The sequence below is a fragment of the Vidua chalybeata genome, chromosome 18 (assembly GCF_026979565.1).
Source record: "Vidua chalybeata isolate OUT-0048 chromosome 18, bVidCha1 merged haplotype, whole genome shotgun sequence".
Classification (NCBI taxonomy): Eukaryota; Metazoa; Chordata; class Aves; order Passeriformes; family Viduidae; genus Vidua; species Vidua chalybeata.
In genome coordinates, this window is record NC_071547.1 from 2,382,368 (window position 1) to 2,406,231 (window position 23,864).

General features: G+C 46.4%; 2 protein-coding genes across 5 annotated transcripts in view; one reads left to right on the forward strand and one right to left on the reverse strand.

The window, feature by feature from the left end:
* Nucleotides 1-368: 368 nt before the first annotated feature.
* On the forward strand, nucleotides 369-13,400 carry CCDC92 (coiled-coil domain containing 92). Of its 4 annotated transcripts, none has more exons than XM_053959342.1 (4): nucleotides 369-476; nucleotides 11,395-11,531; nucleotides 11,861-11,902; nucleotides 12,477-13,400. In XM_053959342.1, the coding sequence occupies exons 2-4, from the start codon at nucleotides 11,402-11,404 to the stop codon at nucleotides 13,247-13,249; spliced, it is 945 nt and encodes a 314-aa protein (XP_053815317.1). In that variant the 5' UTR covers nucleotides 369-476; nucleotides 11,395-11,401; the 3' UTR covers nucleotides 13,250-13,400. The 4 variants fall into 4 exon arrangements, with proteins under 4 accessions (XP_053815317.1, XP_053815315.1, XP_053815316.1 ...); XM_053959340.1 differs by lacking the exon at nucleotides 369-476 and adding an exon at nucleotides 3,152-3,234; XM_053959341.1 differs by lacking the exon at nucleotides 369-476 and adding an exon at nucleotides 3,288-3,572.
* A 1,811-nt stretch (nucleotides 13,401-15,211) lies between these two features.
* Nucleotides 15,212-23,864, reverse strand: part of DNAH10 (dynein axonemal heavy chain 10) — a 50,075-nt gene continuing 41,422 nt past the window's right edge. Inside the window, exons 65-77 of the mRNA XM_053959345.1 lie at nucleotides 23,572-23,726; nucleotides 22,669-22,823; nucleotides 22,273-22,456; nucleotides 21,500-21,700; nucleotides 20,198-20,407; nucleotides 19,708-19,803; nucleotides 18,887-19,058; nucleotides 18,353-18,484; nucleotides 17,806-18,017; nucleotides 17,565-17,732; nucleotides 17,173-17,353; nucleotides 15,965-16,110; nucleotides 15,212-15,542 (exon numbers count right to left, since the gene is read on the reverse strand). Of these exons, the coding sequence (XP_053815320.1) occupies nucleotides 15,396-15,542; nucleotides 15,965-16,110; nucleotides 17,173-17,353; nucleotides 17,565-17,732; nucleotides 17,806-18,017; nucleotides 18,353-18,484; nucleotides 18,887-19,058; nucleotides 19,708-19,803; nucleotides 20,198-20,407; nucleotides 21,500-21,700; nucleotides 22,273-22,456; nucleotides 22,669-22,823; nucleotides 23,572-23,726 (2,159 nt within the window). The 3' untranslated portion in view covers nucleotides 15,212-15,395. The remainder of the gene's footprint in view (nucleotides 15,543-15,964; nucleotides 16,111-17,172; nucleotides 17,354-17,564; nucleotides 17,733-17,805; nucleotides 18,018-18,352; nucleotides 18,485-18,886; nucleotides 19,059-19,707; nucleotides 19,804-20,197; nucleotides 20,408-21,499; nucleotides 21,701-22,272; nucleotides 22,457-22,668; nucleotides 22,824-23,571; nucleotides 23,727-23,864) is intronic.

Below are 23,864 nucleotides of genomic sequence, written 5' to 3' on the forward strand. Positions count from 1 at the left end.
TTTCGATTACTGTACTGTTCTTAACGTACAAGTTTTACTTTTGATTCTCCTCCCCATTCCACCGCGGGGGGAGAGGGGGGGAGTTGCGTGGGGCTTCATTTCCAGCTGGGCTGAAACCAGGACGGCCTCTCCCGGGGATGCACATCCCGTCCTTTCCCCACATTCCCACACACCCGGTGTGCCCTTCTCATTCTCCTTCTCTTCCTCCTCCTCCTCCTCCTCCTCCCTCTCCCAGGTGCGCGCTCCCGTGCGCGCGCACGCCCCGCCCCGCCCCGCGCGCGCGGGCGGGGCCGCGCTGTTCCCCCGTTCCCCCCCCCGTTGCCACAGCGACGGGCCCGGTGCCGCAGCCGCACCTGCGCCTGCGCCGCCGCCCCCGGTGCCGGTGCCGGTGCCGCCGCCGGTCAGTGCCGGCCCCGCGGGGCACCCGCGGTGCTTCGGGCGGCGGCGAGCGGCGGGACCCGGCCGGGGCCGAGCAGGTGAGGGGCCGGGCGGGGCGGCGGCTGAGGCGCGGGGGCTGCGGCGCGCCGCGCCCTCCGCCCCGGCTGAGGGGGCGTCGGCGGCATCGCGACCCCCGGGGCCGGGTGGGGAACGGGGTGGCGGCGCCGCTGCTGGGGCCTTTTCCCGCCTCACACGAATCCACCGCCCGCCCAGGGACCCTCCCGTGCGGGCGAGCGGGGCTGTGGGGGCGCCCCGCGGCCCCGGACCTGCGGCGGGTGGAGGAGCCGCGCCTGGGCTGGGCGGCGATGCCCTGGCGGGGGGCCCGATCAGCCCCCCGAGGGCCGGTCAGAGCCCCCCGAGGGCCGGTCAGAGCCCCCCGAGGGCCGGTCAGAGCCCCCCGAGGGCCGGTCAGAGCCCCCCGAGGGCCGGCCACAGCCCCCCGAGGGCCGGTCAGAGCCCCCCCGAGGGCCAGTCAGAGCCCCCCCGAGGGCCGGTCAGAGCCCCCCCGGCCGGGGCGGCCGTTGCGGGGCAGCGAGCAGCGCGGCGGGTGCGCGCAGGGCGGCTCCGGGCGCTGGCGCTGGACCAAAGCGCTTCCTGCGCGCTCCTGAGAGCATCCAGCGCCCGGCTCTGGCCACTGGAGCACTGGGGGTGAAGGGACCGCCCTAAATCTCGCTGCACGCCCCTCGTCTTTCCGTTCGTGCCGGTTCGGGCGAAAGGACGTGTCGGTATTTCTGTTCGGGATGTGCCCCCGAGCAGGAGAGCGCCCGCACCCGCCGGGGCAGGTTTCGCCCCGCATCCTTCGCAGGCGCCTTTTGCATCGCGCCTTTTCACTTTGCAAAGTGACAGCAGCGTCGTTTTCACGAGCAGCACGGGGCCTGCAAAGGGCTGGACGGGTGGATTGTGTGTATTTTGGAGTGGGTAGGGAATAATCTTCGTTTGAGAGGAGGAGGGTTTTCCTTTGGAGGAGAACGCCTGTCGTCTGTGGATCTGGCAGCAGAGAAGTGCAGGGCGTCTTCAGACATGGAGATGCTTCCAGATGCAGCTTCCCTACGCAGGACATGGGGTGGGACAGCAGGGAGGAAGGAGGGGCCCTTCCCACCTTGGACAGCAGCAGAATTCACCTGAGCCCACCTTATTAAATTGAGTAAAGCTGAGACACTGAAGATAAAATGTGAACACAGAAGCTGAGGCAGCCCTGGGGATGGGATTCTCTATTTTGATCTGCATTGCAGGTGCATAGGAAGCATCCAGGGTACTTGTTAGCTTTACTTAGATGGTAAGATGCTTACACTTAAAAAGCTGTGTTGAGCTTTTGCAATATCAATTATACTCCTTAATTAAAAAATAAAAGACAAATGGATGTGACTGTAAATACAGTGCCTTTTCCCATATAATTTGCTCATTAGTGAATGCAATTCTGTAGTGCATTATTATGACTGAGCCTCTGGGAGACTGAAATTTATGCTTTTAAACTGCACATTGCTTTTTGGTTTGACAATTTAAAGCAAGTGCTTTATACACAGATAATGGCTGACTTGTAATATTGTTGATTTTTCAAGCTCTTGGTTGTACTGAGGCTCCAGCAGTCATTTTTAGTAAAACAACAAAGATAGGAAGGTCATAATAGAGGAAAGTATCAGCTGCTTAAGTGGAAAGAAAGAATATTGGCTAAACTGATGCTAAGCACTTGTTTTCATCCTCTTGTACTTCTGTTTAATATATCTGTAAAGTTTCCTTCCTCATCCTCTTAGAAAAGACAAAAGTCTCATGACCAGTCCAGATACTCTTAAGTAGTTTCCAGTCCAGTAGTTCTTGCAAACTGTAGAGCAGCAATAATTTCATTTCTTACCGTTGTTTCCTTTACATCAGATTTCAGATACAGCTGCATACCTTCAGGGCTTTAAAATGATTTTTTTTAAATGTGTTTTGTTACAAAAATCCGACTGTTCCTTAGCATGCCCTACTTCAAGAGGATGTAGGTGTTAAGGGCAATATATTTATTCATCCAGATCTACCACATTAGTCAGTCCTTTTACTGCAGGAGGCAGAACACAAACTCCCCAGTGCTGTTACGGCAGAATGTGGATCATAATGTGAAGTAAAATAAAATATTTATTCAGCATTGCAAACAGCATAATAGAGGGAGGACAGTTGTATTTTTTAGGCATCTCATTTCAGTTCTGTAGCTTAAAAAATAGGGGTTTAAAGTACCAAAACTATGAAGGATTGTTTTTGTATTGGGTAAAAAGATTACTGTTAATCATTTTACTCAAGTTCATGTTTAACTACATTTTGCATAGTAAAGTTAAAAAAAGGTAGCAAGTTGTAGTTTATTTTATAGAGAGAACAGACATCATCTTTCTGAAGATTTATAATGCTGAAGATTTTTTTTGCTGACAAGTGATACTTTCTATGCATATTTATGTATATGTGTCTGTTAGTAATTAAAAGTGATGGGTTTCGTTGAGTAGCACTTTACTGAAAATCCAGCAGTCCGATAAGTTGAGGAGGGGCAAAGTTGAGTGTGTGAAACTGTTTTTTCTTATTGCTGGCTTGGACAGCACAGCCAGCAAAAGGAACATTTACGGATGTTGGTGTTGAAGGAGGACAGGCGCCCGGCACACGGGGACACCAGTGGCTGTGACATCACAGACACAGCTCTGCTGCTCTGACAGACTCTGCTGCAATGAGCCAATTGTGGCACCAGGGCCAGCACCCCCAGAAGGCTCCAGCAGAGCCCGAGCTCCCCGGGAGCAGCGCTCCAGGGCCCGCTGCCCACGCCTGGCTGGGGCTGAGGTGGGAGGGTGCCCTTTGTTCAGGCACAGCCCTTATCAGCAGGGCTCTGCTGAGACAAACCCTCGGCTCCCTTGTTGTGCACGAATCCAATATTCATCTGAACAGCACATGAGGATGGCAAATTGAGTGGAGCTGAGTGGGAATGTTGACCCCCTGGTTAGCACCTGCTGTCCCTCACCTCTGTTCCATCACCTTCACCTGTCTGGCTGTAGTATCATCAATGAATGTGGGCCTGATTTGTCTCTCTGCTCATTTTTAAGTGATGTAAAAAATATCTTCCTCTAAACCAGGATGTCCAGCAGTGTGATAATGAGTGTTAGTCTATCTCCATGTGAGCAGTGAGTAATTTTGTTTAATAATGTTTTGCCATTATCTAACAGCTCATTTCTCCTGGTGATGTTAAAGATTATGGTACTATAAATAGGAACAATAAATTCATTTACTACTAGACATTAGAGGCATGACAAAATGTTGCTGAAACTGATGTTTTCAGAGTGTATTGGAAGTTCTGCAAGCTGTTTGTTTGATTGGTTTTAAATAATCATTTAAAGAAGAAAAAAGGCTTTTCTTTGGATTGTGATTTTGTTCCTGCTATTGGGGAGCATGTTTGTTCTCATTTTACTCCAAGGAAACCTTTGGTTTGTATTTAAAATATTAAAATACATACACTGTTGTTTTTAATTATTTGATTGAGAGAAATAGGATTTTAAATCAGTGTTATTTAAAAACAGTGCTGGACTGACTAAAGACTGTTAAATGTCATGGCTTCTCTGTGAACAGAATGGTAGCTGTCTCCAGAAAGGCTGAAATATGCCAGGGAACAGAGCTCCCTGTAATCCGAGCCCGAGCCCGGAGGGAGGGCACAAAAGGCACGGCAGATCGCATTTCTGTGGAGCAGAGGTGTCGAGCTCGGGACGAGTCCATCTGTGAGGAAAAGCCATGGGAATGATGTCAGAACCAGCAGGTTCCCTTTGTAATAGAAATGTGTCTGCTTGTTTCCTTTCCAGCCTCAGGAGAGCTTGGTTTAAGCTGTGTAGCTTTATTGTCTCAGTTTGAGATACCTGGGTTATGTAAGGGAGGGTATAAAGCACCTCTGTTTGGGATCCTTTGTCTTGGCATCCTATTTAACACCAAAAAAAATCTTGCTTAAGAAAGGACTTGGACATAGGTCATCACCACTGCCAGATTTCCTTCATCAGCAGCTCTCAAAGCCTTTAGCAAAGTGGGGACTAATTTTTGTGTGTTTGATCATAGTCGCTGTTCTAAAATAATAAAAATCGATGCCTTATGAAACAGCATCACAGAATGCATTAGAGAGGAGCAGCTCCTCAGCCTGTTACACTTGCCTGGAAATAGTTGTGCAGTTCAGTAGAGTTGCTTTAGAATAGCTGCTCTCTGTAAATGGTCTCTCAGGACAGATTTAGATTGCTGTAAGGCTTCAGTGCCTTCTGCCATGTTTCAAAAATATTCCTGGTAACCTCTGAAAATTGTGATTTCTGCAGTTCATGCAGTAGGAGCTCAGGCTCAGGCGAGTGCCTGGAGCTGGCGCTGCTGCAGGAAGCAGTTCTGCCTGTACCACCCCCCTGACCTGCTTACAGATTCTATTTTTTAGTTTTATTTTTTTCACCTTCCCCAGGCATCTACAGTGCTGCAGAGTGAACCCGCCACCTGAAAACAGCCAGCGGGAAAATGGGTTTGTTTTCAGCTGCACCAGTTCCCTGAGCTGGTTCACTGAATGACCAGGAAGGTGATTCTGGGGCATTTCAGGAATGCAGCACTAAATTCTTGCTCAGTCTTTGTGAGTGGGATGGGTGAGACAAAGTCATGGCTGAGCTGGGTGGTGAAATGGTCACACGTCTGTGTGGTGATGGGTTTTTGTTGAGTTTGGGAGCAGGAAAAGGCCCAGCCAAGCTGGTTATGTGAAACCAGCATAGTAATTCTTTTGGTTTGTGTTTCAGCAGGCTGCAGAAAGGGCAATTTTTTATATTGCACAAATACATTTTCTTCAGTTTCTGGTGCAATTCACACATTCTTGATCACAGAGGGCAATACATTAAGAGAGGGCATGCAGTGTTCATAAGAGAGTATGTGATCTGTGAAAAAAGCCCATGACTGTTCCATAGTATAGTGTTATTTCTAAGCATGAATTTGGAGTTATACTTAACAGATCCTTGTACCAAAACCACCCACAGCTTACCTTACTAACTTAAGTCCTGATTCAGCTTTAACTGAAGCTGGAGAACTTTCTTAATGACTTTGGGAAAAAATAGAATGAGTCTCAGGTTTATGTGTAACATTGATATTGTGTTAGTCTGGGAGAATTGAATATTAATTTTCTTGTCATTCTTCAGACAAAAGAATTTGGTTTACTAGAAAGACTAACGTGTCTTTGCAATATTGTGACTGCCTGGTTGTGATTGGGGTGCAGTTTGCATTCTGTGGCTTTGCTGGAGGTTATATGAAAATAAAAAAAATTGTTTTATCCTCAGAATGAAAGGCTGAATAAAATAGAAGAGCCATTCTTTAGGACTGTGTGCTAGAGAGCCTGTTCCTCTCCATGAGATATAATCTTGCTTGTGAGGGCTTTTGTTGTCACTTCATCATTGTTAGAGGGGTTCTTTTGAAGTAGTCAGTGTCATTTAGGTAATGCTTTCTTTGTCTCCCTCAAGCGAATTAGGCTCAAATTAGGTAATTTCCCAAGCTTCCTGCCAGAGTAAGCTATTTGTTGCTGACAGCTGGTCAGCCATAGCTTTGCACACCCTGGTATTGGTCCTAATAACTGTGTCTGTATGAAAAGCCACTGCAGGACCATTTGGTTTGGTTCTCTAATAGTCTCTGTCACAGTAGTGACTTTAACATCTGATTCCTTTTAGTCTCTTCCCTTGTGACAGCTCTGGGGTTGGGTGGTCTCAAGGACAGAGAAAACACCATGTGAACTATTCCTGTCAGTGCTCCAGATTCCAGGTAGACAGTCAGGCACTAGGCAGTCAGTGAGTTCTGTGTAAAAGTACCAGCTGGTTCCTTTGGAGCATCCAGAATTAAATCATTGCTGACAGGGTGGTGTCCACTCAATTATTCTACCAGCTGCTGTAGGAGTAACAAAAAAGCATCTTGTTACTAAAATGCTGAAATGTGTGCTTGCAGAACATTCAGAGGTTAACTGTAAAGAGTTTACACAGCCTCTGATCAGAAAATTATGGGAAAGTCAGCAGAGAAACCACTGAGTAAAACAGCATCAAAAGCAGTAGAAATGGAAAAGGAGCTGAGAAAGCAAAATCATGTCCTTCCTCTGGGAGGACAGTGACACGATTCCTTCTTCCCCTCCATTGTCTCCGGGAAAGAACTACTAATTTTGCTTGGTTCAAAACACACGAAAAGAACATGAGAGCAAGTTAGTGCGTCACTAATGATGTGTAAGCATTGTTATATTGTAATGCAGAAGGCTGAGGATAGAGGTGTTGCTGCAAGAGGTACTCCTTACTGATAAGGGAGCACTGGGGAAGGGGAGGGATGGCCCGAGGTGGAGGTGTAGGCTGAGTGTATTGTCTGAAAAGCTTGACTTCAGCAGCACTGGGCTAGTTGAACTGGCTTAGTCTGATGCACGGATGAATGAGGGGTGAGCAGAAACTTGGAATTGGAACAGTTTATCACTGTTACTGAGCTGTGTTACTGCTGGATCTGCTTCAGGAGAGGTGTAGTGGTGTGATAGAATCAGTTTGGGGAGACTTAAAACAAATGTCCAAGCAGAAGGAGAGCAAAGCCCTTGAGCTGGCTGTGGAGGCTGCAGGCTCTCCTTTGATATGTCCTTTGAAAGGAGCTGAGCAAGCACTTGGAGATGGCATTATGTCTCAGAGATGGAGAGCTGATCTAAGCAAAGAACAACAAAGTGGCTGTCGGTAATTTCAGCATTAGAGCTGCGTTTAGATAAGTTTGGTCAGTTCAGTGACAATCTTTAAAATGGGGTCTGGCTAAAACTTTGGAGGTTCTTATAAGAGGTATCCACTGTCCTTTTTTAGTTATTGTATTTTGTATAGCAAACAAATGACATTTTGGCAGCTTTTGTTACATTTTGATGGAGCACTGGCCAGTGAGCAGTCAAGAGGAAAATGTCTGCCCATATATATTTCAAGGCTGTGAGTTGGCAGGGAGCTAAAGCAGCTTCTCAGGTGATGGTCACCCCATCCACATAAAAGGAGGTTATTGTGTTCTGTTGAGTGGGTACCAAACAAGAATGAAAATGTTAAATCACTGTTGTTTGGGCTTTGTTCCATCCTTTGGACTTGTGTCTAAGGTCAGAGATTAGCATCTCCCTCCTCCTATCTTGCAGCAGGGTGTAGAGATGCTCTGATTTTGTGCAAAGGCTTCTGATACACAACCAGATGCTCATTGCCTTGAAACGTTTTGAACTCTCTCCAAATGCTTAAGATCCAAAAAGGCCTGGAGCCTGCACATCCGCTGCAAGGCAAGATGTGGCTGTTAAAATGTTAGTGACTGTTTATGGTGAGTAGGTGATTAAGTTGCATTTTAAAAGCTCCTTTTTAATATTTTTTCATATAAGATTTTGTGTGTGTATTCCCTTTTGAAGAGAACATGCACTTGGAAGGAGACAGAACAGTTCCTTTTTAAGGTGAGCTTACAGGAACAGTAATTGAAGTTACCTTCTCTGCTTTACTGGAAGATGATGGCTTAGGTAGATGCAGTCATGATTAAAGTGTTGTACTTAACATTCCCAAGGGAATTCTGTTTGACTCATTCCTTTTGTTCCTCCTTGGCTATATTCAAGAGAAATTGTGAATCCATCATTTGGAGGAGTTGAGGCTCAATATCTGAACTCTATATAGAAACATTTGGTGTTGTGGTGGTCCTGAGAAATGAGAAATTGTGGATGTTTGAAGGGTGGAATGCATTGCACAATCCACACAACGCCTCTGTTGCTGAAGGTGGGACACTTGGTGTTCAGGGCCAGTCCTGCTGCCAAAGAGGAGGTGTGTCACCCTCACCATCACCCCTGCACACTGCAGTGTCCCTTCAGCGTTCTGTCATCCTTCCCAAATGCTGTGCACGTTCCCAGGGGACTTTGCCAAGCTCTGCATTGCACAGTTCTGTCTGTGTAAGAACATAGCAAATTTTTTGTTGTTGTTTGGAGGCAAAGGGGAAGGGGGAGAAACCATAGTGACATAACTTTGTGCTGTGTATGCAGTCACAGTGTTCTTCCCAGCACTGGTGTCATTTATCTGCCAGCATTCAGCCAGAGCCTGGCAGATTTGGGAGTTTGTCCCACCAATTTCCATGGTGGGAGGTGGAGATTGTTCTGAGCTGTAAAGGGCACCATTGACTTCTGCATTTGCTGTTTCTCTTGTGGTTTTTGACCTTCTTGTTTCAGAGAGCCTGAGATGAAATCAGCTTAGTGCAATCCCAGGACTATGGGACATAGCAAATCTATGTCTCTGTATAGTGACTGTCTGTGCAAGACACTTTCCCTTTCCCTGGTTTGACAGTAGATGGTTTTGGCTGTTTCCCAGAGCACAGGGGGCAGACCTCACAGCGCTGGCTGTGCTGTGTAAAACGGCTCGAGTGGGTGGGTGAGTGGGTTTGGAACTGCATCTGCTGCCCACACATCCATGGAGGCTGTGGCTTCACCTCACTGGCCTTCGCTGTCCCTTGGAGGGAAGGAGAGGGGACAGCAGACCCAGGCTGCTGTGAGGGGGAGAAGCACAGAAAGGCTGCAGAGGGTTGTGGGAAACTCCTTAGTGCAGAGGGGCTGCAGCTAAAACTCACTGTGGGTTGACTTGATTGATCTCACTGATTAACTCACTGCTGCTGCAGGGGAGATGATGCTCTGGTGCTGGTAGTTCTTATTTTCTTCCTTAGCCTATAACCCTGGCTTGCCTCTGATTATATTTGTTTTCTTCAGAGCAGGTAATCCTGGTGTGATCTTTCAGATGCAGAAGATCAAAGTGAAAAAGCAATTGAGGAGATTAATAGCAAGAGCCTTGTTCTGTTTTGTTTTTTTTTTTTTTTTTAACATTTAGGAAACTAATTTTTAATTAACATGTTTATTTGCAAGGACTGAGCTATGAACAGTCACTGTCTGTTGCTGGTGATGAAATATTTTCCTATTCAGGCAAGTATTTTCCTGTTCAGGTTATGGTTACAGATGTAAAGCCACCATTAATACCCATTGTAAGAACAGAAGCTCTGGGCTATTGTGTGGAGGCTTTTCTTTCACCTACTTCTATGACAGCTTAGGGTTTCTTTTGGAAAATGCATTCCTCGATTAAGAATCCCTTCTGAGCCTCAGTGTCCTGCACAGTCAGAGCTCCAGCTGTGGCTTTATCCTGCTGTCATGCTCGGTCGATCAGAGCAGGATGAACACTGAAGGAATGGGATGATTCAGTAAAGCTCCTGTCTGTCTGATGTCAGCTTTGCAAGCCAGAGGATGTCACTTTGAAAATGTATCACAGCTTAAATATCCTCACTCCTCAGAATTAATGGTGCCCCACAGAGTAATTGCTGTGACTGTGTAGTGCCCCTTCCAACAGGCCTCCAGCTCTGTGACTGTGAGGGACCACTAGTGTGGCAATGATGGGGTGTTACAAAATTTGTTTAACCACCCTAGAAATCTCTTTTTAGAAGATGTTTGGTCCATATTTTTTGCTTGTTTGCTAACAATGGTAATTGTAAAATGACCCATTTACTCAACTAAGCACAGTTGGCACCGCTACCCACATTCCTGGGCACTGAACTTAATCCTTGATCTCTGTTACAAGGTAACCAGGCTGTTTGGCTCCTGCACAGAAGTGGATTTCTTAACATCTTTCACACCTTCATTTTATTTTTTTTTTAACAATCAAATACTTGTTTCTGTAGGGATAAGTCAATAGGAGACGAAGTCAGTTCAGGTCACTGATGAAATCAGGAGGGCTCTGTGTGTGTGATTTTACACCACATCCCCAGGTGCTTTAGTGTGTCACCAAGAGTGCAGCAGGAGTTCCAAGTCTGGTGTTCTTTTGGGGAATAAAAGTCTAAAATTAAACGCAGGCTGTGATATGTTTAGGAATAACCAAAGTGTGTCACTTGCTCTGAGCTTATGCTCTACCAATTTTTAACTGGTAGAAAAAAAAATCTTGCCATAAGACTCCATACCAAAGATCCCAATGGAAAGTTCTTGCCATGGCAAGGCAAACCCATTAGGGTCCGCCTTGGACACCATGTGTGGTCCCATAATTCCAGGCATGGTTGCGGTGCCACTGCAGGTTGTTGTCCAGGCAACAAGGAGTTCTGACTCGTCACTTACCCTTGTAACCTAATTACTGTAATGGTTTCTACACATACAACAGAATTTAGCCTTTCCTACTGGCAGCACAGAGGTCTTCAAGGATGTCTGTCAGCATCATTCTGCTAACTGTGCCTATCTTTGGGTGTGAGCACTGCCATAGCCAAGGCTTACTTTTATAAGGCTGTGCTGTAAGGGAAACCCAGCGGGGCAACAGGTTGCCATGTACTCGTAACCTGAGCAAGAAAAATCTGTTTGTTTTCTCTTTGAGTGAAGCATTATCCTTGTCTTGCTCTGTGTCATTGGGCCTGGTGTTGAGGAAACCCAAGAGCAGCCAGAGCTTCCCTTGTGCTGGTGCCAGTGCCCACATCTCAGTTTGGACACCCATGGCAGCCACATCCATGGCAGTGCCACCAGCCTGGCTTTGCTCAGACCTCTGCTTTGTCTTTTTCCTTAGAGCTGCTGCATTTTAGTGCTTTCTTCCTTGTTCTTGCCAAGGATTTTACCAATCCCTCTGTCCCTGGGGGTAAATGGAAACCCTCAGCAAGATGGGCACAGGAGCCCATTCCTCAGAACTCTGCTTTTAACTTGTAACGAAATTAATGACTTAGACTGTCTGAAGTTAATCCTTTAAATGTGTTAACTCCAAACAAATGAGTTCCCTGCTCCAGCCTACAGTATAATTAGGTTTTTGATGAACTTGGAGCACTGGTAATCAAAATAGTCCTAAAGCAGAAAAACCTTTTGTGGCATTTGTTGATCACACATCAATCAATGCATTAACAGTAGAATTCAGCCATTCCTGCCAATCCTGGCTGCAGAGGGAGGATCCCCATATGTGCAAGGTAACTCACCGTGACAATTCCATGTCTGTTCCCTGGCAGGGTCAGGATGGCCACCTCAACCCTGGAGAACCAGCTGCAGAGTGCCCAGAAGAACCTGCTGTTCCTGCAGCGGGAGCACGCCAACACCCTGAAGGGGCTGCACGCGGAGCTGCGCCGCCTGCAGCAGCACTGCACAGGTACCCATTCCTTGAGGGACTGCTTCCCACTGCAGCTCTGAGACTCAGCAGCAAAGCCCACCAGCAGGGTGGATTTAGGGTCTGCAGTTTGTATCTCGTGGCAAACTGGCTGATCAAAGCCAAGTTTTTTTCATTTGTTCTTTAAAAAAGCTGATAGTTCAATTGTTTTACCTATTTGCTAATTTGCAGTGAATCTCCTGTTCTTGCTTTGGGTAGTGGAAAGAGGTAATTCTGTATTTTTTGAAAGCTGTCATTGTAAGTCTGCTCACCAGGTGATGTATGAGTTCCATGATGATGTTCTAACAAAAATAAAAACTTTTTTTTCTCAGATTTAACCTATGAGCTGACTGTAAAGTGTTCAGACTTGTCAGGTAAGGAATACATGGCTTTTTTTTTTTTTTAATGTTCATGTTCAATTTACTAATTTTTTTTCAATGTTTGTATTTTGTTTTCTACTCTCCAAACTTATTTATTTATGAAGTAAATGGCAAAAGTTCTGTCCCAAGGTCACACAGGAAATCTGTGAAAGAGCCAGGAATAGCACCTGGAACTGCTGACTCCACTAGACAGTCAGTTCCCTGCTTGCTATATGGGAACACAGGACGCAAATTTTAGGGGCAGAAGAGTGAGACTATTTTTATAACTTAGCTGAGCTGGTGCTGTAATTAACCACAAAGCTTTTATTTTTATATATGTGTGTGTGTGTGTGTGTGTGTGTGTGTGTGTGTGTGTGTGTTTGTGCACACTAATCCTAGTTATTTTATATGTATTATGTTAACAGGTAAAGAGCAGGAATAAGATAATTCCCTGAGGTTAATCCCCTGGATCAGGGATGAAGTTAGCCTTTTGGATTCCTCTCAGGGAGAGCAAGAGGAACCCTAGTGTACTGTTTTACATAAAGGCTGTTGTTTATTTAAAACACTTCTGCTTCCCCTGTTCTTCTAGAAAGTGGTGGTTCAAGAAGTGATGAACTCAAAAGTAAGTGCAAAGATCTTGAAGCTCAGCTGAAAATCAAAGAAGCTGAAAACAGTGAATTGTTGAAAGAACTTGAACAAAAGAACGCGATGATAATGGTGCTGGAAAACACTATTAAAGAAAGAGAAAAGAAGTATTTGGAAGAGTTAAAAATGAAAAGCCATAAGCTCAATATGTTGTCCAGTGAACTGGAGCAGAGAGCGAGCACGATTGCGTATCTGACCTCTCAGCTGCATGCAGCCAAGAAGAAGCTGATGAATGCCAGCGGGACTTCGGAGGGGACCCCCTCTGGCAGCCCCGTGCTGTCCAGCTACAAACCGTCCCCTCCCAAGGACAAACTGCCGGAGACGCCGCGGCGCAGGATGAAGAAGAGTCTGTCCACGCCGCTGAACCCCGAGTTCGAAGAGGCCTACAGAATAGGGTCAGAGAGCCGGAAGCTGGTGCTGCGAGAGCCCGTGGATGCCATGCCCGATCCCACGCCCTTTCTGCTGGCCAGGGAGACGGCAGAGGTGCATCTGATCAAGGAGAGGCCGCTGGTCATTCCACCGATCCCTTCGGATCGCGCGCCCGGCGAATCGCACAGCCCCGCCCGCGAGAAGCCGCACAAGGCGCACATCGGGGTGGCTCATCGCATCCACCACGCCGCGCCCGCCCAGCCGCAGGAGGTGGAGACCCTGGCAGTGGATCAGGTCCATGGGAACAAAGTGGTCAGAAAGCACTCGGGGACAGACAGAACTGTCTGAGAACACCACGGAAGCGCTGTTCTGTGCTGGTTATGCACTGTGAGCCTGTAGGGTAAATAGCACCTGCGGTGAAGTTTCTTTTGATGCCCCATGCATGCCAAACTCCTCCCGGGTACATCATTAATACATTTTGCTCTAAGGAAACCTCCTACGACTGTGTTCATATGGCAAGGTATATAACCCCTCCATGCTGTGGCCAAATCAGGGGGACCTGACCGCTTGCTTCCCAGTGCTGCTCCATTTAGTGTAACTGCACGTGTGGACAAAGGCACGGGCTGCGTTAGTGAGCGCTCTTAGAGAGGACACCCCTCCCTCACACTGCAGCCACACGTGTTGGCTGGTAAAGTTTGACCTGGCAGGGTTTCTCTTGTCTCCACTTTGTGTGTGAGCACTCCAGAGCCATCACTGACCTCTGCCACAGCCGCTCTCACAGCAGCACTGAAAGTTGGGCACGTGTACGTTCACTTTAATGACCTAAGGACGTCCCCAGAGCCCCAGCAGGCACTACTTGATTAATCCTAAATACTTTGGTTTGTGGCTTTAAGTAAACTATGGGTGGGGGAAGCACCATTTTATGAGGGTTAACAACCCTCATAGGAAGAGTATGAACACTGGGTTGTTTGTGGGGATCGTTTTGGGTTTTTTTAATCAAATAGCTTCACGACACATTTTATGCTAGTCAGTACACTGCACTTGTAGCACCTTCCATACTGGCTCCGAGCTCCTTTTCAGGGAGGAAATGTAACTGGCTATCCAATATGGAAATGGTTCTTTATGCTCTAACCTGCACTTTTTTTGTAAAGGGATTATTTTTGTTTCCTAAAATCCTTAGTCTTGTTCTGGGCATCATCAGACAGTGCTGGCTGCTGCCAGCCTAGAAACCTGAGCTGCCCTCCTGAAATGTGAGTATTTAGTTGTAAGGGATGTAACTGATCCATACAGGAGAACCTGGCATCCTTGATTTCTGTCCTTGTGGATTGGGATGGACTTGCCTTGCACTTGACCAGATTCCCCTACTCCTTTCTACTAAGTAGCAGGTAGACCCAACAGCTGTTAGACTACTTGATTTTTTTTTTTTGTTTTTTTTCTAGGAAAGAAAGGCATACTAGGAGCTGGGAGGGTATGTAGTTTTGGGATAGGAGCACTAGTTTGTCCATTTTTCTTACATTCTGTTCACCTCTGCTTCACTCTTGTCTGCAGCCTCTAAGTAGGACCAGCAAGAAACACTGGCTCCCAAATGCTGCTAAGCTTATGATGTGCCTTTAAAAATTTGGAACGTGTATTCTCTGTGACAGCTGATGAAGGATCCCTGCCTGCCCCGTCCCCTCCCTTTGCCAGCTGTAGTTTGCCCCTTGTAAGCTTTTTCTGCAGCTGTGTTGGTGTGTGTCTCCCTCCGGAGCCTTGGACCACTGTCAGCGGCCCCGGCCCAGCCCTGGCAGGCTGGCAGAGCTCTTCTCCCGCCCGTGGTCCCGCTCGATTCCCGCAGCATGACCCTTCCAGCAGGGCTGATCCCGGCCGAGGCTCTGCCCTCTGTCACTCGCCGTCCCAAAGTCCCAGACCCGCCTCAGCCTCGCGCCTTGCTGGCTCTGTGGTAGGAATTTGTTTCACAAGTGGTGGGGAGGGATCAGAAAGGGGTTGGTTAAAGCAAGGTTGTTGCTCTGAGGTTTACTGTTTTTACGTGTATTGCGTTAACCGGCAGCTGGTTTGGTTACTTTGGTTGTTGGCACCATATTTTTATGGTCATGTGTTGTATGAGTGACCTACCCTGCCACTTGCTGGAGGCTGGTGGGAGGCACTGCTTCCAGGCAGTGCAGAAGTGATGCTTTGGGCAATTAAAGACATTTCTTACAACCATCCAGGCAAACCTTAGTCTTTGTGTGTGTGAGACCAATTTAATCTCTCTTTGCAGCCACAGACTGCCTTGGAGCCATTCCAGAAGGAAACACAAACGACAAAAAACACTCTATTCTTAAACACGTTTATTGGGAGTATAATACAACCGAGCTAATTCTAACTAAAGTCAGGTGTGCCTAAGTGAACACAACCCCACCCATGGTGCCAGATCTCTCCTTGGGTTGAGGGCTTTTTCCCTGTGCCTCTGAAGGGTTTCATTCTGGGGGAAGAGCATGGTGCCTATTTTTGACTGTCATTCAGCATTCAGGGTGAGACACACACCTTGGAGGACCCAGTGGGAAATGTGCTTGGTAGTGTAGAGGTCAGCCTCAAAGACCAGGCCGAAGCCCATGGCATTGCGGCGCATGGAGGTTGTGTACACCGGGGTCCGGAGCGTGTTCTGCAAGAGGAGGCAGCACGGACACTGAGCAGTGCCTGAGCAAACTGCAAACAACAAGGGCCTCGAGGAGACAGCACTGGCTTCAGAAAATTCACTTTTTTGGTTAGAGGTCTTAAATAGCCAATAACCAGAAAATGTAAATGTCCTTTATGTCATTTCCTGGGGATGGGAAATAATTGAAAGAGTAGGGGGAGTGTGTCACAAGATCCCTGTCCCAGAGTGCCTGAAGGGAAAAGAGGCAACAAATGCATCAACCCCCTGAGAAGAACAAAACTGTAGTGATGGCTAGTGTAAGGAGAAGTGTTAAACCAGGTGCTTCATATGGGAGTGGTAATGATAAAATGCAGCTTGTGGGCAGAGAGGGCAGGGCCTGCCAGCTGGGGAGCTGTGACAGCAGAAGGAAGGTAATTCAGGAGCCTCACCTGCAGTCTGAGTCTGTGTGCTTCTATGGGGATGATCCTCAGGATGGGCAGCTCCACCACCGGGACACGGGGCTTGCTCTGGATGAGGCAGCCCTGCTCTATGTCCCAGTCTGCTCCTTCCAGGAACAAACCAGAAACATAGCAGCCTGTGAAGGCAGAAAATGCAATGTTTGGGTAAACTGAGCTCCTAGAAAAGATCTAGGACATCTTCTAAGATAATTGTTCCAGCAGTCCCTGTTCAGAGCACTACAGTCATCATCACAAACACACTGCATTTCAAACTGCAGCTGCACAGGGTGCAGTTTTCTGAGAGCTGTGTTTTTATCATCCAGCTGTATTAGGAAATCAAATTAAATTGTCTCAGTTGCAGTAAACATGATAAACAGGAGCAGGAATAAATGTGATTTGCTGCCCTCCAATTGCCCAAGTCACAGAGAGTTTTTGTAACTCCCCTGGGCCTGATCATTGGGTCACTGAGAGCAGGTGAAGGGTTGGGACAGTTGTTCTGGTATGAATACCAAGTACAGCATTTAGATTTTTAAAAAATTAGACTTTTTTTCCTCCTCTGCTCCAAATCAGAGCTGGTACTCAGAGCCTTGCTTAGCTGTTCCCCATACCCAGCTTGTTATATTTAGTTATTAGAGCAGTGCTAGGCACAGAGAGCTCATAAAGAGATATCTACACAATAAATGATATATATTTGTAGGTACTTTTTGCTTAAGTACATTTCAATACATTTTTTTGTGGTGTAAATAGATCTTTACAAGCCTGCTGGAATTGGTAATGTTCTAGGCATAAAGAAATCAGTGTGTCTTTAGATAGATAGATAGATAGAGATATAGATCTGTATCTATCTTATCTATATATATGTGTATGTATATATAGGGAGCAAGCAAGGGAGAAGTTCAAGAAGATATATATCTATCTTATCTATATATATATATATATGTGTGTATGTATATATAGGGAGCGAGCAAGGGAGAAGGGTAAGTTCAAGTCCCTGCCTGTGGGTGGGAAAAGTGTGCTTCATGCACACAGGAGCTCTGCAGGGACAGAACCCAGCTGGAAATCATGAGGACTGTGAAATGCAAACCCAGGGCAAATGCCTGCCAAGGTTTACCCAAAGTAATTTAGTGTGCCAAGCAATTTCTTTCTCTCACCAATTAACTACTTAATTGGTTTTGCCAAACAATTGTGTAAACACTTACCCTGAGCAGCCCCTTCAGTGATGTCTTCTGCTTTCCTGTACTTGGTTACCTCTGTGTAGAGGGTGGAGTGATCCAGGGGCCACCTGTTTTTTCTGCAGGTGGCTTGAACAAGAGCAGTCAGGTAGGACTCGGGAATGTGCAGGCCTGACAGCCACATCACCTCAGGCTCACCCTCACTGACCTGCAACCACAGACATGATGGGCAGCACCTGGCACTCACCCTACACTGCCCTTAGAGAGGAGCTGGGCTGAGTCTGCCTTGCATCCACAGTTAGGCAGTGCTGGCACCAGTTCAAGAACTTACCTGAAGTGTTCACTGGCTTCTGCACCGGCCTGCACAGCACATCGTGCAGGTTAACAAAACAAAAAGCTGTCTGGAGGCACTTGCTTACCCAGGTGCTGTACTGGTCATATCGAGCTCTAAAGAAAATAATCCAATTGCCAAGAGTTTTGAGGGTGTCAGGGGCCAGCCGCCGCCAGATCCCAGGAATCTGCCCATTGAAGAGAGCCTGAGCCACATCATCCAGTTCACTGCTCATTCCAACTTCCCCAGCCAAGGCCTGGAACAATGGTGAGAGTTCTGAGGGCAGGCAAAGCCCAGCTGGTCCCATCGAGTTGCTGGGATTTACTTACACGTTGTAGCTCAGCCAGGGACTTTCCCATCCGAACAATGAGCTTATTAAAACGTTCCAGTTCCTGCAACAGCACCACAGTTGTAGGGGAGATGTTTACTCCATAACCTTTACGTATGTGGTCAAGATCAAATACTTGAGGTAATTTGTTTTCTATATCCTTGGCAACATTTGCAATATATTCATCTCGACTAATTCCTGCACCAGTTTCACCTGAAACAAAAAAATTCTGGTGAGACTAAATCTGTACTAAATCTTCTGAGAGAAGGTTGAGAGCTGAGTCACCTTTTGGCGTCAGTCTCCCCCCATCTTCAGCTGACCTTTGCCCACAGCCCTGCATGTCCCCAGCTGTGCCTCTGGGCAGGTTTTGAGCTGCCCCCAGCCTGGCAGGGCTGAGCTCAGACTGTCCCACTCCCTCTGCTCCCCGAGGCCGGACACAGCCCCCAGATCACTCCCCACACACAGGGGCTGCTGTCCCTGTCCCCAGGGCTCAGCGCTTGCCACTGGAGATCTCCTGTTCACAAACCCAGTTCAGACAGGGCACGCACCAGTTTGGGGCTGCAGCTCGAGCAGGTGAACCCACATGTCCCGCACTGCATGCATGTAATACCCGATCTCGGCGTTGGCGTGAAGGCCCAGGACCTCGGGGGTGTTGGAAAGTGGCAGAGCTTCTATGGCCTCTGGAATACAACCACACAGGCTCTGGTAACCCAGAACATCACAGCAATTTTGCTATTGCTCTGCTTGAATAAAAAAATCAAATGCTAAACCTGGTGTTGGAGTAATGCACAGAATAAACACTTCTAAACACACAGAGACTCCCCCACAGAAATATTATATATCATTAACAAAATTAACATGCTGCTTTACTGAGGTTTTGTGGTTTGGGTTATTTTTTGGGTTTTTTTTAAACACCCAAGGAGCTCAGTGACAAGCTCACTTTCCAAAGGACTGCTTCTGTAATCCATACAGCAGCAGTGCCCAGTGTTCTGTTCAACTTCTCACACCCAGCAGCGATGTATGAAGACAATGTACACTGGAAGCAGACTTTTTTTTAATGTGGCAGGAGAGGCATTTCTTACCAACAAAGTCATCTTTTCCCTTCCCTGCTGGAATTTTATAATCGACTGTGTCACTTTTATAAAAATGGAACACTTGGAATGTGTCAAACAGGAAATCCCCGAGGTACTCGTCCATGTAGACAGTCAGGATGCGCCGGTCAAAGCTGTCGATTGCACGCCCACCATACATGACCTGGAAAGCAGTGACATCAATGTTACAGCACTGGCTTTTGGAGCAGAAAATACAGTTTAAAAAAAAAAATCACTGAAAGGTCAGAAATGCTCTTTGCTTTTGCAGTGCCTGTGGTGTAACAGTCTCCCTTACGGATTCCAAGGACATCTCCAGTCCCCTCTCAGGGGGACAGGAAGAAAATATTTGGCATTGGTCTGGAGAGAGCTGCTCCGGGCACTCCTCATCACCCATCTGGATGATTTGTGTGCAGTGGTGCCTTCCTGAGGTACCAGCTCATGCTCAGCTGGGATCCAGTGCTGCAAAGTAACAGTTTCCTGCAGGACTTCATGTTGCAGCAGCTGCCAGTAGAGCTGCAGCAGCTCTGAGAACACACATTTACACAGCTCCAGTGATACCCCACGTGCCAAGAGCCCTGTGCTCCTCCACACAGGGTCCCAAGGGCTCTCTCAGAATTAATTAAGCACCATCACTCCCTGTTGTGCAGGTGCACACAGTGGTCCTAATTCCCTGAGACTGAGATTAAGGCCCTTGCTCAGGGCTACACTGGAGTTTCAAACCTCCCCAGGAAAGATTCCCAGCTTTATTTGATGCAGCCCATGCAGAAAGGAAACTTCATTTATCTGAACTGCTGTGGCATTGTAGCACTCACCTCCCCAATAAGATATTTGAGACTGCTCCAAGGGATTTGATCATCCTTTTGTTCAAAAGCTTTTGTCAAGTATGTGTTTAAGATTTCCATGCACACCTAATGAATTTGTTGGAACACGTGAGATAAGAAAATTCATAAATCAGATAGATATATTCATAAACATATTCATGAATATTCATATTCATAGGTTTTATTTAATGTAGTTCTTGTTTGAAAACTAACAATTACTTCTTTCTGAAATAAAAAAAAATGTTAAGTATAAATCCTCTTAAGAAAAGAAACCCATGAGAGAGGTAATAAAAACATAAAAGATTGGGAATCTAATCTTTAGCATTATAGAAGATCAGGAGTCTACAGGACTCCTCAGAAGCAGAAAAAAATACTAAGCAAAATCTAATTGTGAGAAAGGTTAAAGCTGGAGGAATTCTGTGTTTTCAGAAGTAATCTGAGCTACTCAGGAATATAAAAGCCATAGCAATTGTTTTCTTACCTGGAAATCAGATTCATTAAAATCATATGGTACATTCCAGCCAACCTTCCCAAACTTCCTTCTCTCCTGAACCACAGCATGGAAAAATGCCAAGACGTAGACTAAGGATTTAAAGGCAGGATGTGGGCACTGCTCTAAGGCTTCCTGGGGAATTTTGAAGTAGGTGGCTCTCATATTCAGCTTCAGACCATTAGGTGGTTCTGTAACAACCTATCAAAATATTAAGGGAAGCCATCAATTACTGGATAATTTGAGGAAAATAAGTTGTAAATATATCACATTAAGTAAGCTATACAATGCAAACTTGACATTTTAAGTTGTTTTCCAAAGCCTATCAAATATGGATTTTTTCTTAAGTAAAGACATGAAACAGATCTTTTAAGTTTATCAAGGTAAACACACCTATGCAAAGAGAACTCTATATTATTTTGGAATTAGTCATATTTTTGGTCGGACATGAATATTTCTCATACTGAAGATCTAATTTACTGAAATAGCAGTACTTTACACATTTTAATGTGCCCTATATCCTCACAGTAAGATGCTTTAACAATGTGGCTTTACTGCTGATCAAACTGAAAAAGCTGCCAGGAAGCAGCTCTGGCAAAGGGCTCTAAAACCTCAGTTCTCACTGCTGCTGGCAAGACCCACAAAGTGCAGATCTGCAGCCTTAAAGATCCACTCCAGCTCCCTTCCCACTGCAGGAGGAGTGGGAGAACAGCCCAGAGCTGCCACTGAGCCACTGCTTTCCAATCTGTGAAATGAAATGATGATGTTTACAGGACAGGGCACCACAGCAGCAGTAAAGCAGCCACAGAAAAGAACATTAGGGCAGAATCATGGCCTGTGCCTTCAAAATAATCAGCTCAGCCTTTAGTGATAAACACTGCAGCCTGAAGTAGCAGCTGGAAACCATTATCCACTTCCAACATCTGCTCCACTGGCACTGCCAGGCTGACACTGCCCTGGTTCTGCACTGCAGCATCAGGGCTGACAGGGCTATTTCTGTCTCCAGGTACTCCTCACTTGTGGCAGCATTTAAATCTATAGACCATTTCTCACATTTCCAGGTTTACTCACAAACCTCTGCTTTGAAATAACTGCTGAACAGTTTTCACCCAAAGGAAACAAGCCAGGAAAATAAACAGGATGATGAAAAAAGGATTTGGCTTAAATAAAGACAAAAAGTGAGTTCATAAGCCTGGGCCAGTGTGCTGCACTCAAGTCAGGCTCCTCCCAGAGCCAGCCTGTTCTGCTAAGGACCAGTGCCAGGACATTCCCTCCTGGCTGGGGTTTCCCCACCTTTAAGGCCTTCTGCAGGATTCCAATTGGGAAGCCTTTCGTTGGGTCAGTCGTCAGCCAGAGGCGAAAGTCTTCGTGAGGCTCTGTAATTTTCTCCATGGCCTTTTCCAGATGGATGAGCCACTTCACCAAAAGGTGACAGTTCTGCAACATGAGCCAATGTCCATGAACCACTGCTTCCTCCAGCAACTGCAAAGCGATCTGAGGACAGAGGGAGAACCATCTGTAAATTCTCCCTTTACCCTGAGAACAAACTGCCATTGATGGGCTCGTGCAGCGGGTTTTCCTGCTAGGAAAGTGGTGGTCTAAATGAGTCTGATAGGAGTTCTTCCACTGACTCAAATCATGGCAAATTCAATCAGCTGTTAAGCTCTGGACATCCTGCCTTCGTGTCCATAGCAAAAAGGAAAGTCACAGGAAAGGCAGGAGAAGCTGCAGGAGAATTTCTGGTAGCAAACACTGTAACTTCCAACTGCCTGATGTCCCTACACAGCAACATCTTCTCATCTCTACTTTTTAATAGCCAAAAATCTGATTCTGAATCTACCCTCACCCAACCCAGAACAGCAGCAAGAGAGCCAAATGGCCCCTTTCATGTTCAGTAAAATGTTATTCCCAAACTGACAAATTTATGTCAGAATCATAAGGTAACTCCTTTTCAAATGGAACAGACCTATGGAAAGGAAATTTGATCAGTCCCAGAGCATTAGGAGCATGGCTTGCAATTCACATTTGCTGCACACAGCACATCCCCACCCTCCCATCCAAGTTACCTCTTCTTGGCCTTGTCCCATGGCCAGGAATTTGAGTCTATCTGCTTTAAAATCTGTCCTCTCAGCCAGTTTCATGAGGTCACTGACAGGATCAGAGCCAGGACTTAGGATAAAAACCACAGGTGAGAAAGGGCTGCTCTGCTGCAGGATGTCATCGAAGCTGATCACGGGGGGTTGCACATACCTGGCAGAGGGAGAAGCCCAATGATTTGGCTGATTGGCACAGAGCAGAGCAGCTGCCACGTGTGAACAGAGCCTTGTACAGCAAGGGCACGTGGAAATCATTCAAACACAACCCTGCTCTGCTCTTCAGGCAAATGACAGAACCATTGACAAAGCTGATTACAGCTCTGTGTGAGGGCTGTGGTTGGGATCTGAGAGAGGAGAGTGACTCACGTCTCGCCCATTGTCACGGTCACGTAGTCCATCACCGCGCGGTACATCCGGTCCACCCGGAAACACCGCAGCAGGAGCAGCTTCTGGAAGTCTGTGACATTGCCCTCATAGTGCATTGGCAGTGGGATCTGCTCCAGAGCATCTGTGTCGTACCACTGGTGAGAAAAGACAGCACACAAATGAACCCAGAGGCTCTGTCAGGAAAATTACTAGGAAAGAGAAAATCAATTTGGTGAATGAGGGGCCAAGAGACACAACAAAACCAACAAAAGTCAATCAGCTGCAAATAAATATTAAAAGCTCAGGTGAATGTAAAAAATCCAACTTTTTCAGTATGAAGTATTCAAGTCCAGAAACACACATGTACTTTCATTTTATGTCAATTAATTATCTTAAGATATAGAAAACAGCATCAAAAGCAAAAAGGTATTAACAGATTGCTTGCAAGAAGACTTCTTATAAAGCAAGAAGACATGGAATGAAGCTAAAGGAGGAACAAAGGAAACCTGTTTGTCAATAGCCTATAGAATTCACTGCCACAAGAAGATCAAAGCACAATTTAGCAGCACAAAAACCCACTGAAATGTTGACTCTCAAAATGAACAGAAAATTTCCACTGACTACAACAGGGTAAATAACTCCTCTAAGGCCTTTGACAGACAAATAAAAATTCTACAGTATATCAGGAAAGATATTTTGGGTTGTTTTTTAAATAATATAATCCTTAATTCTTCTGCAAATAAGCCAATCATTCACTGAGGTCAAGAAGCAAAGAAAGGCCTTGAGGGAAGAAGCCCACAGTGACATCTCCCCTGTGGAGTGCTGACACATTGCATCACACATGACCATTTAATACCAGAAGAAATACTAGGAGAGAAAACAGCATTGCAAAAAAGCACGTACATTTTTCCATACATCTGGATTTTCTTCCACATCATCTGGGAGAGATTCAAATTTCTCAGGAAATAGCTCAGACAAGCGAATTAGATCTTCCCAGCCTTGATCCGGCAGCCAAGCGAACGGCTTCTTTCGGGCACTCTTCTCCAGGGAAATATTGCCTAGGCACGTTCAGAAACCAGAGTCAGTGTCCATGTCAGAAACCCTCCAGTGCATGACCACACATACAGCCCCTCTGCACAGAGGAACCAGGTGGAAATTGGTTCCTGGAAGCACTCTAAGATTAGACTGGTCTGCTG

Excerpts from the sequence above, each read along its gene's own strand:
- CCDC92 (XM_053959341.1), top strand. The coding sequence starts at position 3,526 with ATGTCCAGCAGTGTGATAATGAGTGTTAGTCTATCTCCATGTGAGCA. Across the intron at positions 3,573-11,394 it reads AGTCTATCTCCATGTGAGCA|GGTCAGGATGGCCACCTCAA; the intron begins GTGAGTAATTTT and ends GTTCCCTGGCAG. Across the intron at positions 11,903-12,476 it reads AAAGTGTTCAGACTTGTCAG|AAAGTGGTGGTTCAAGAAGT; the intron begins GTAAGGAATACA and ends CTGTTCTTCTAG.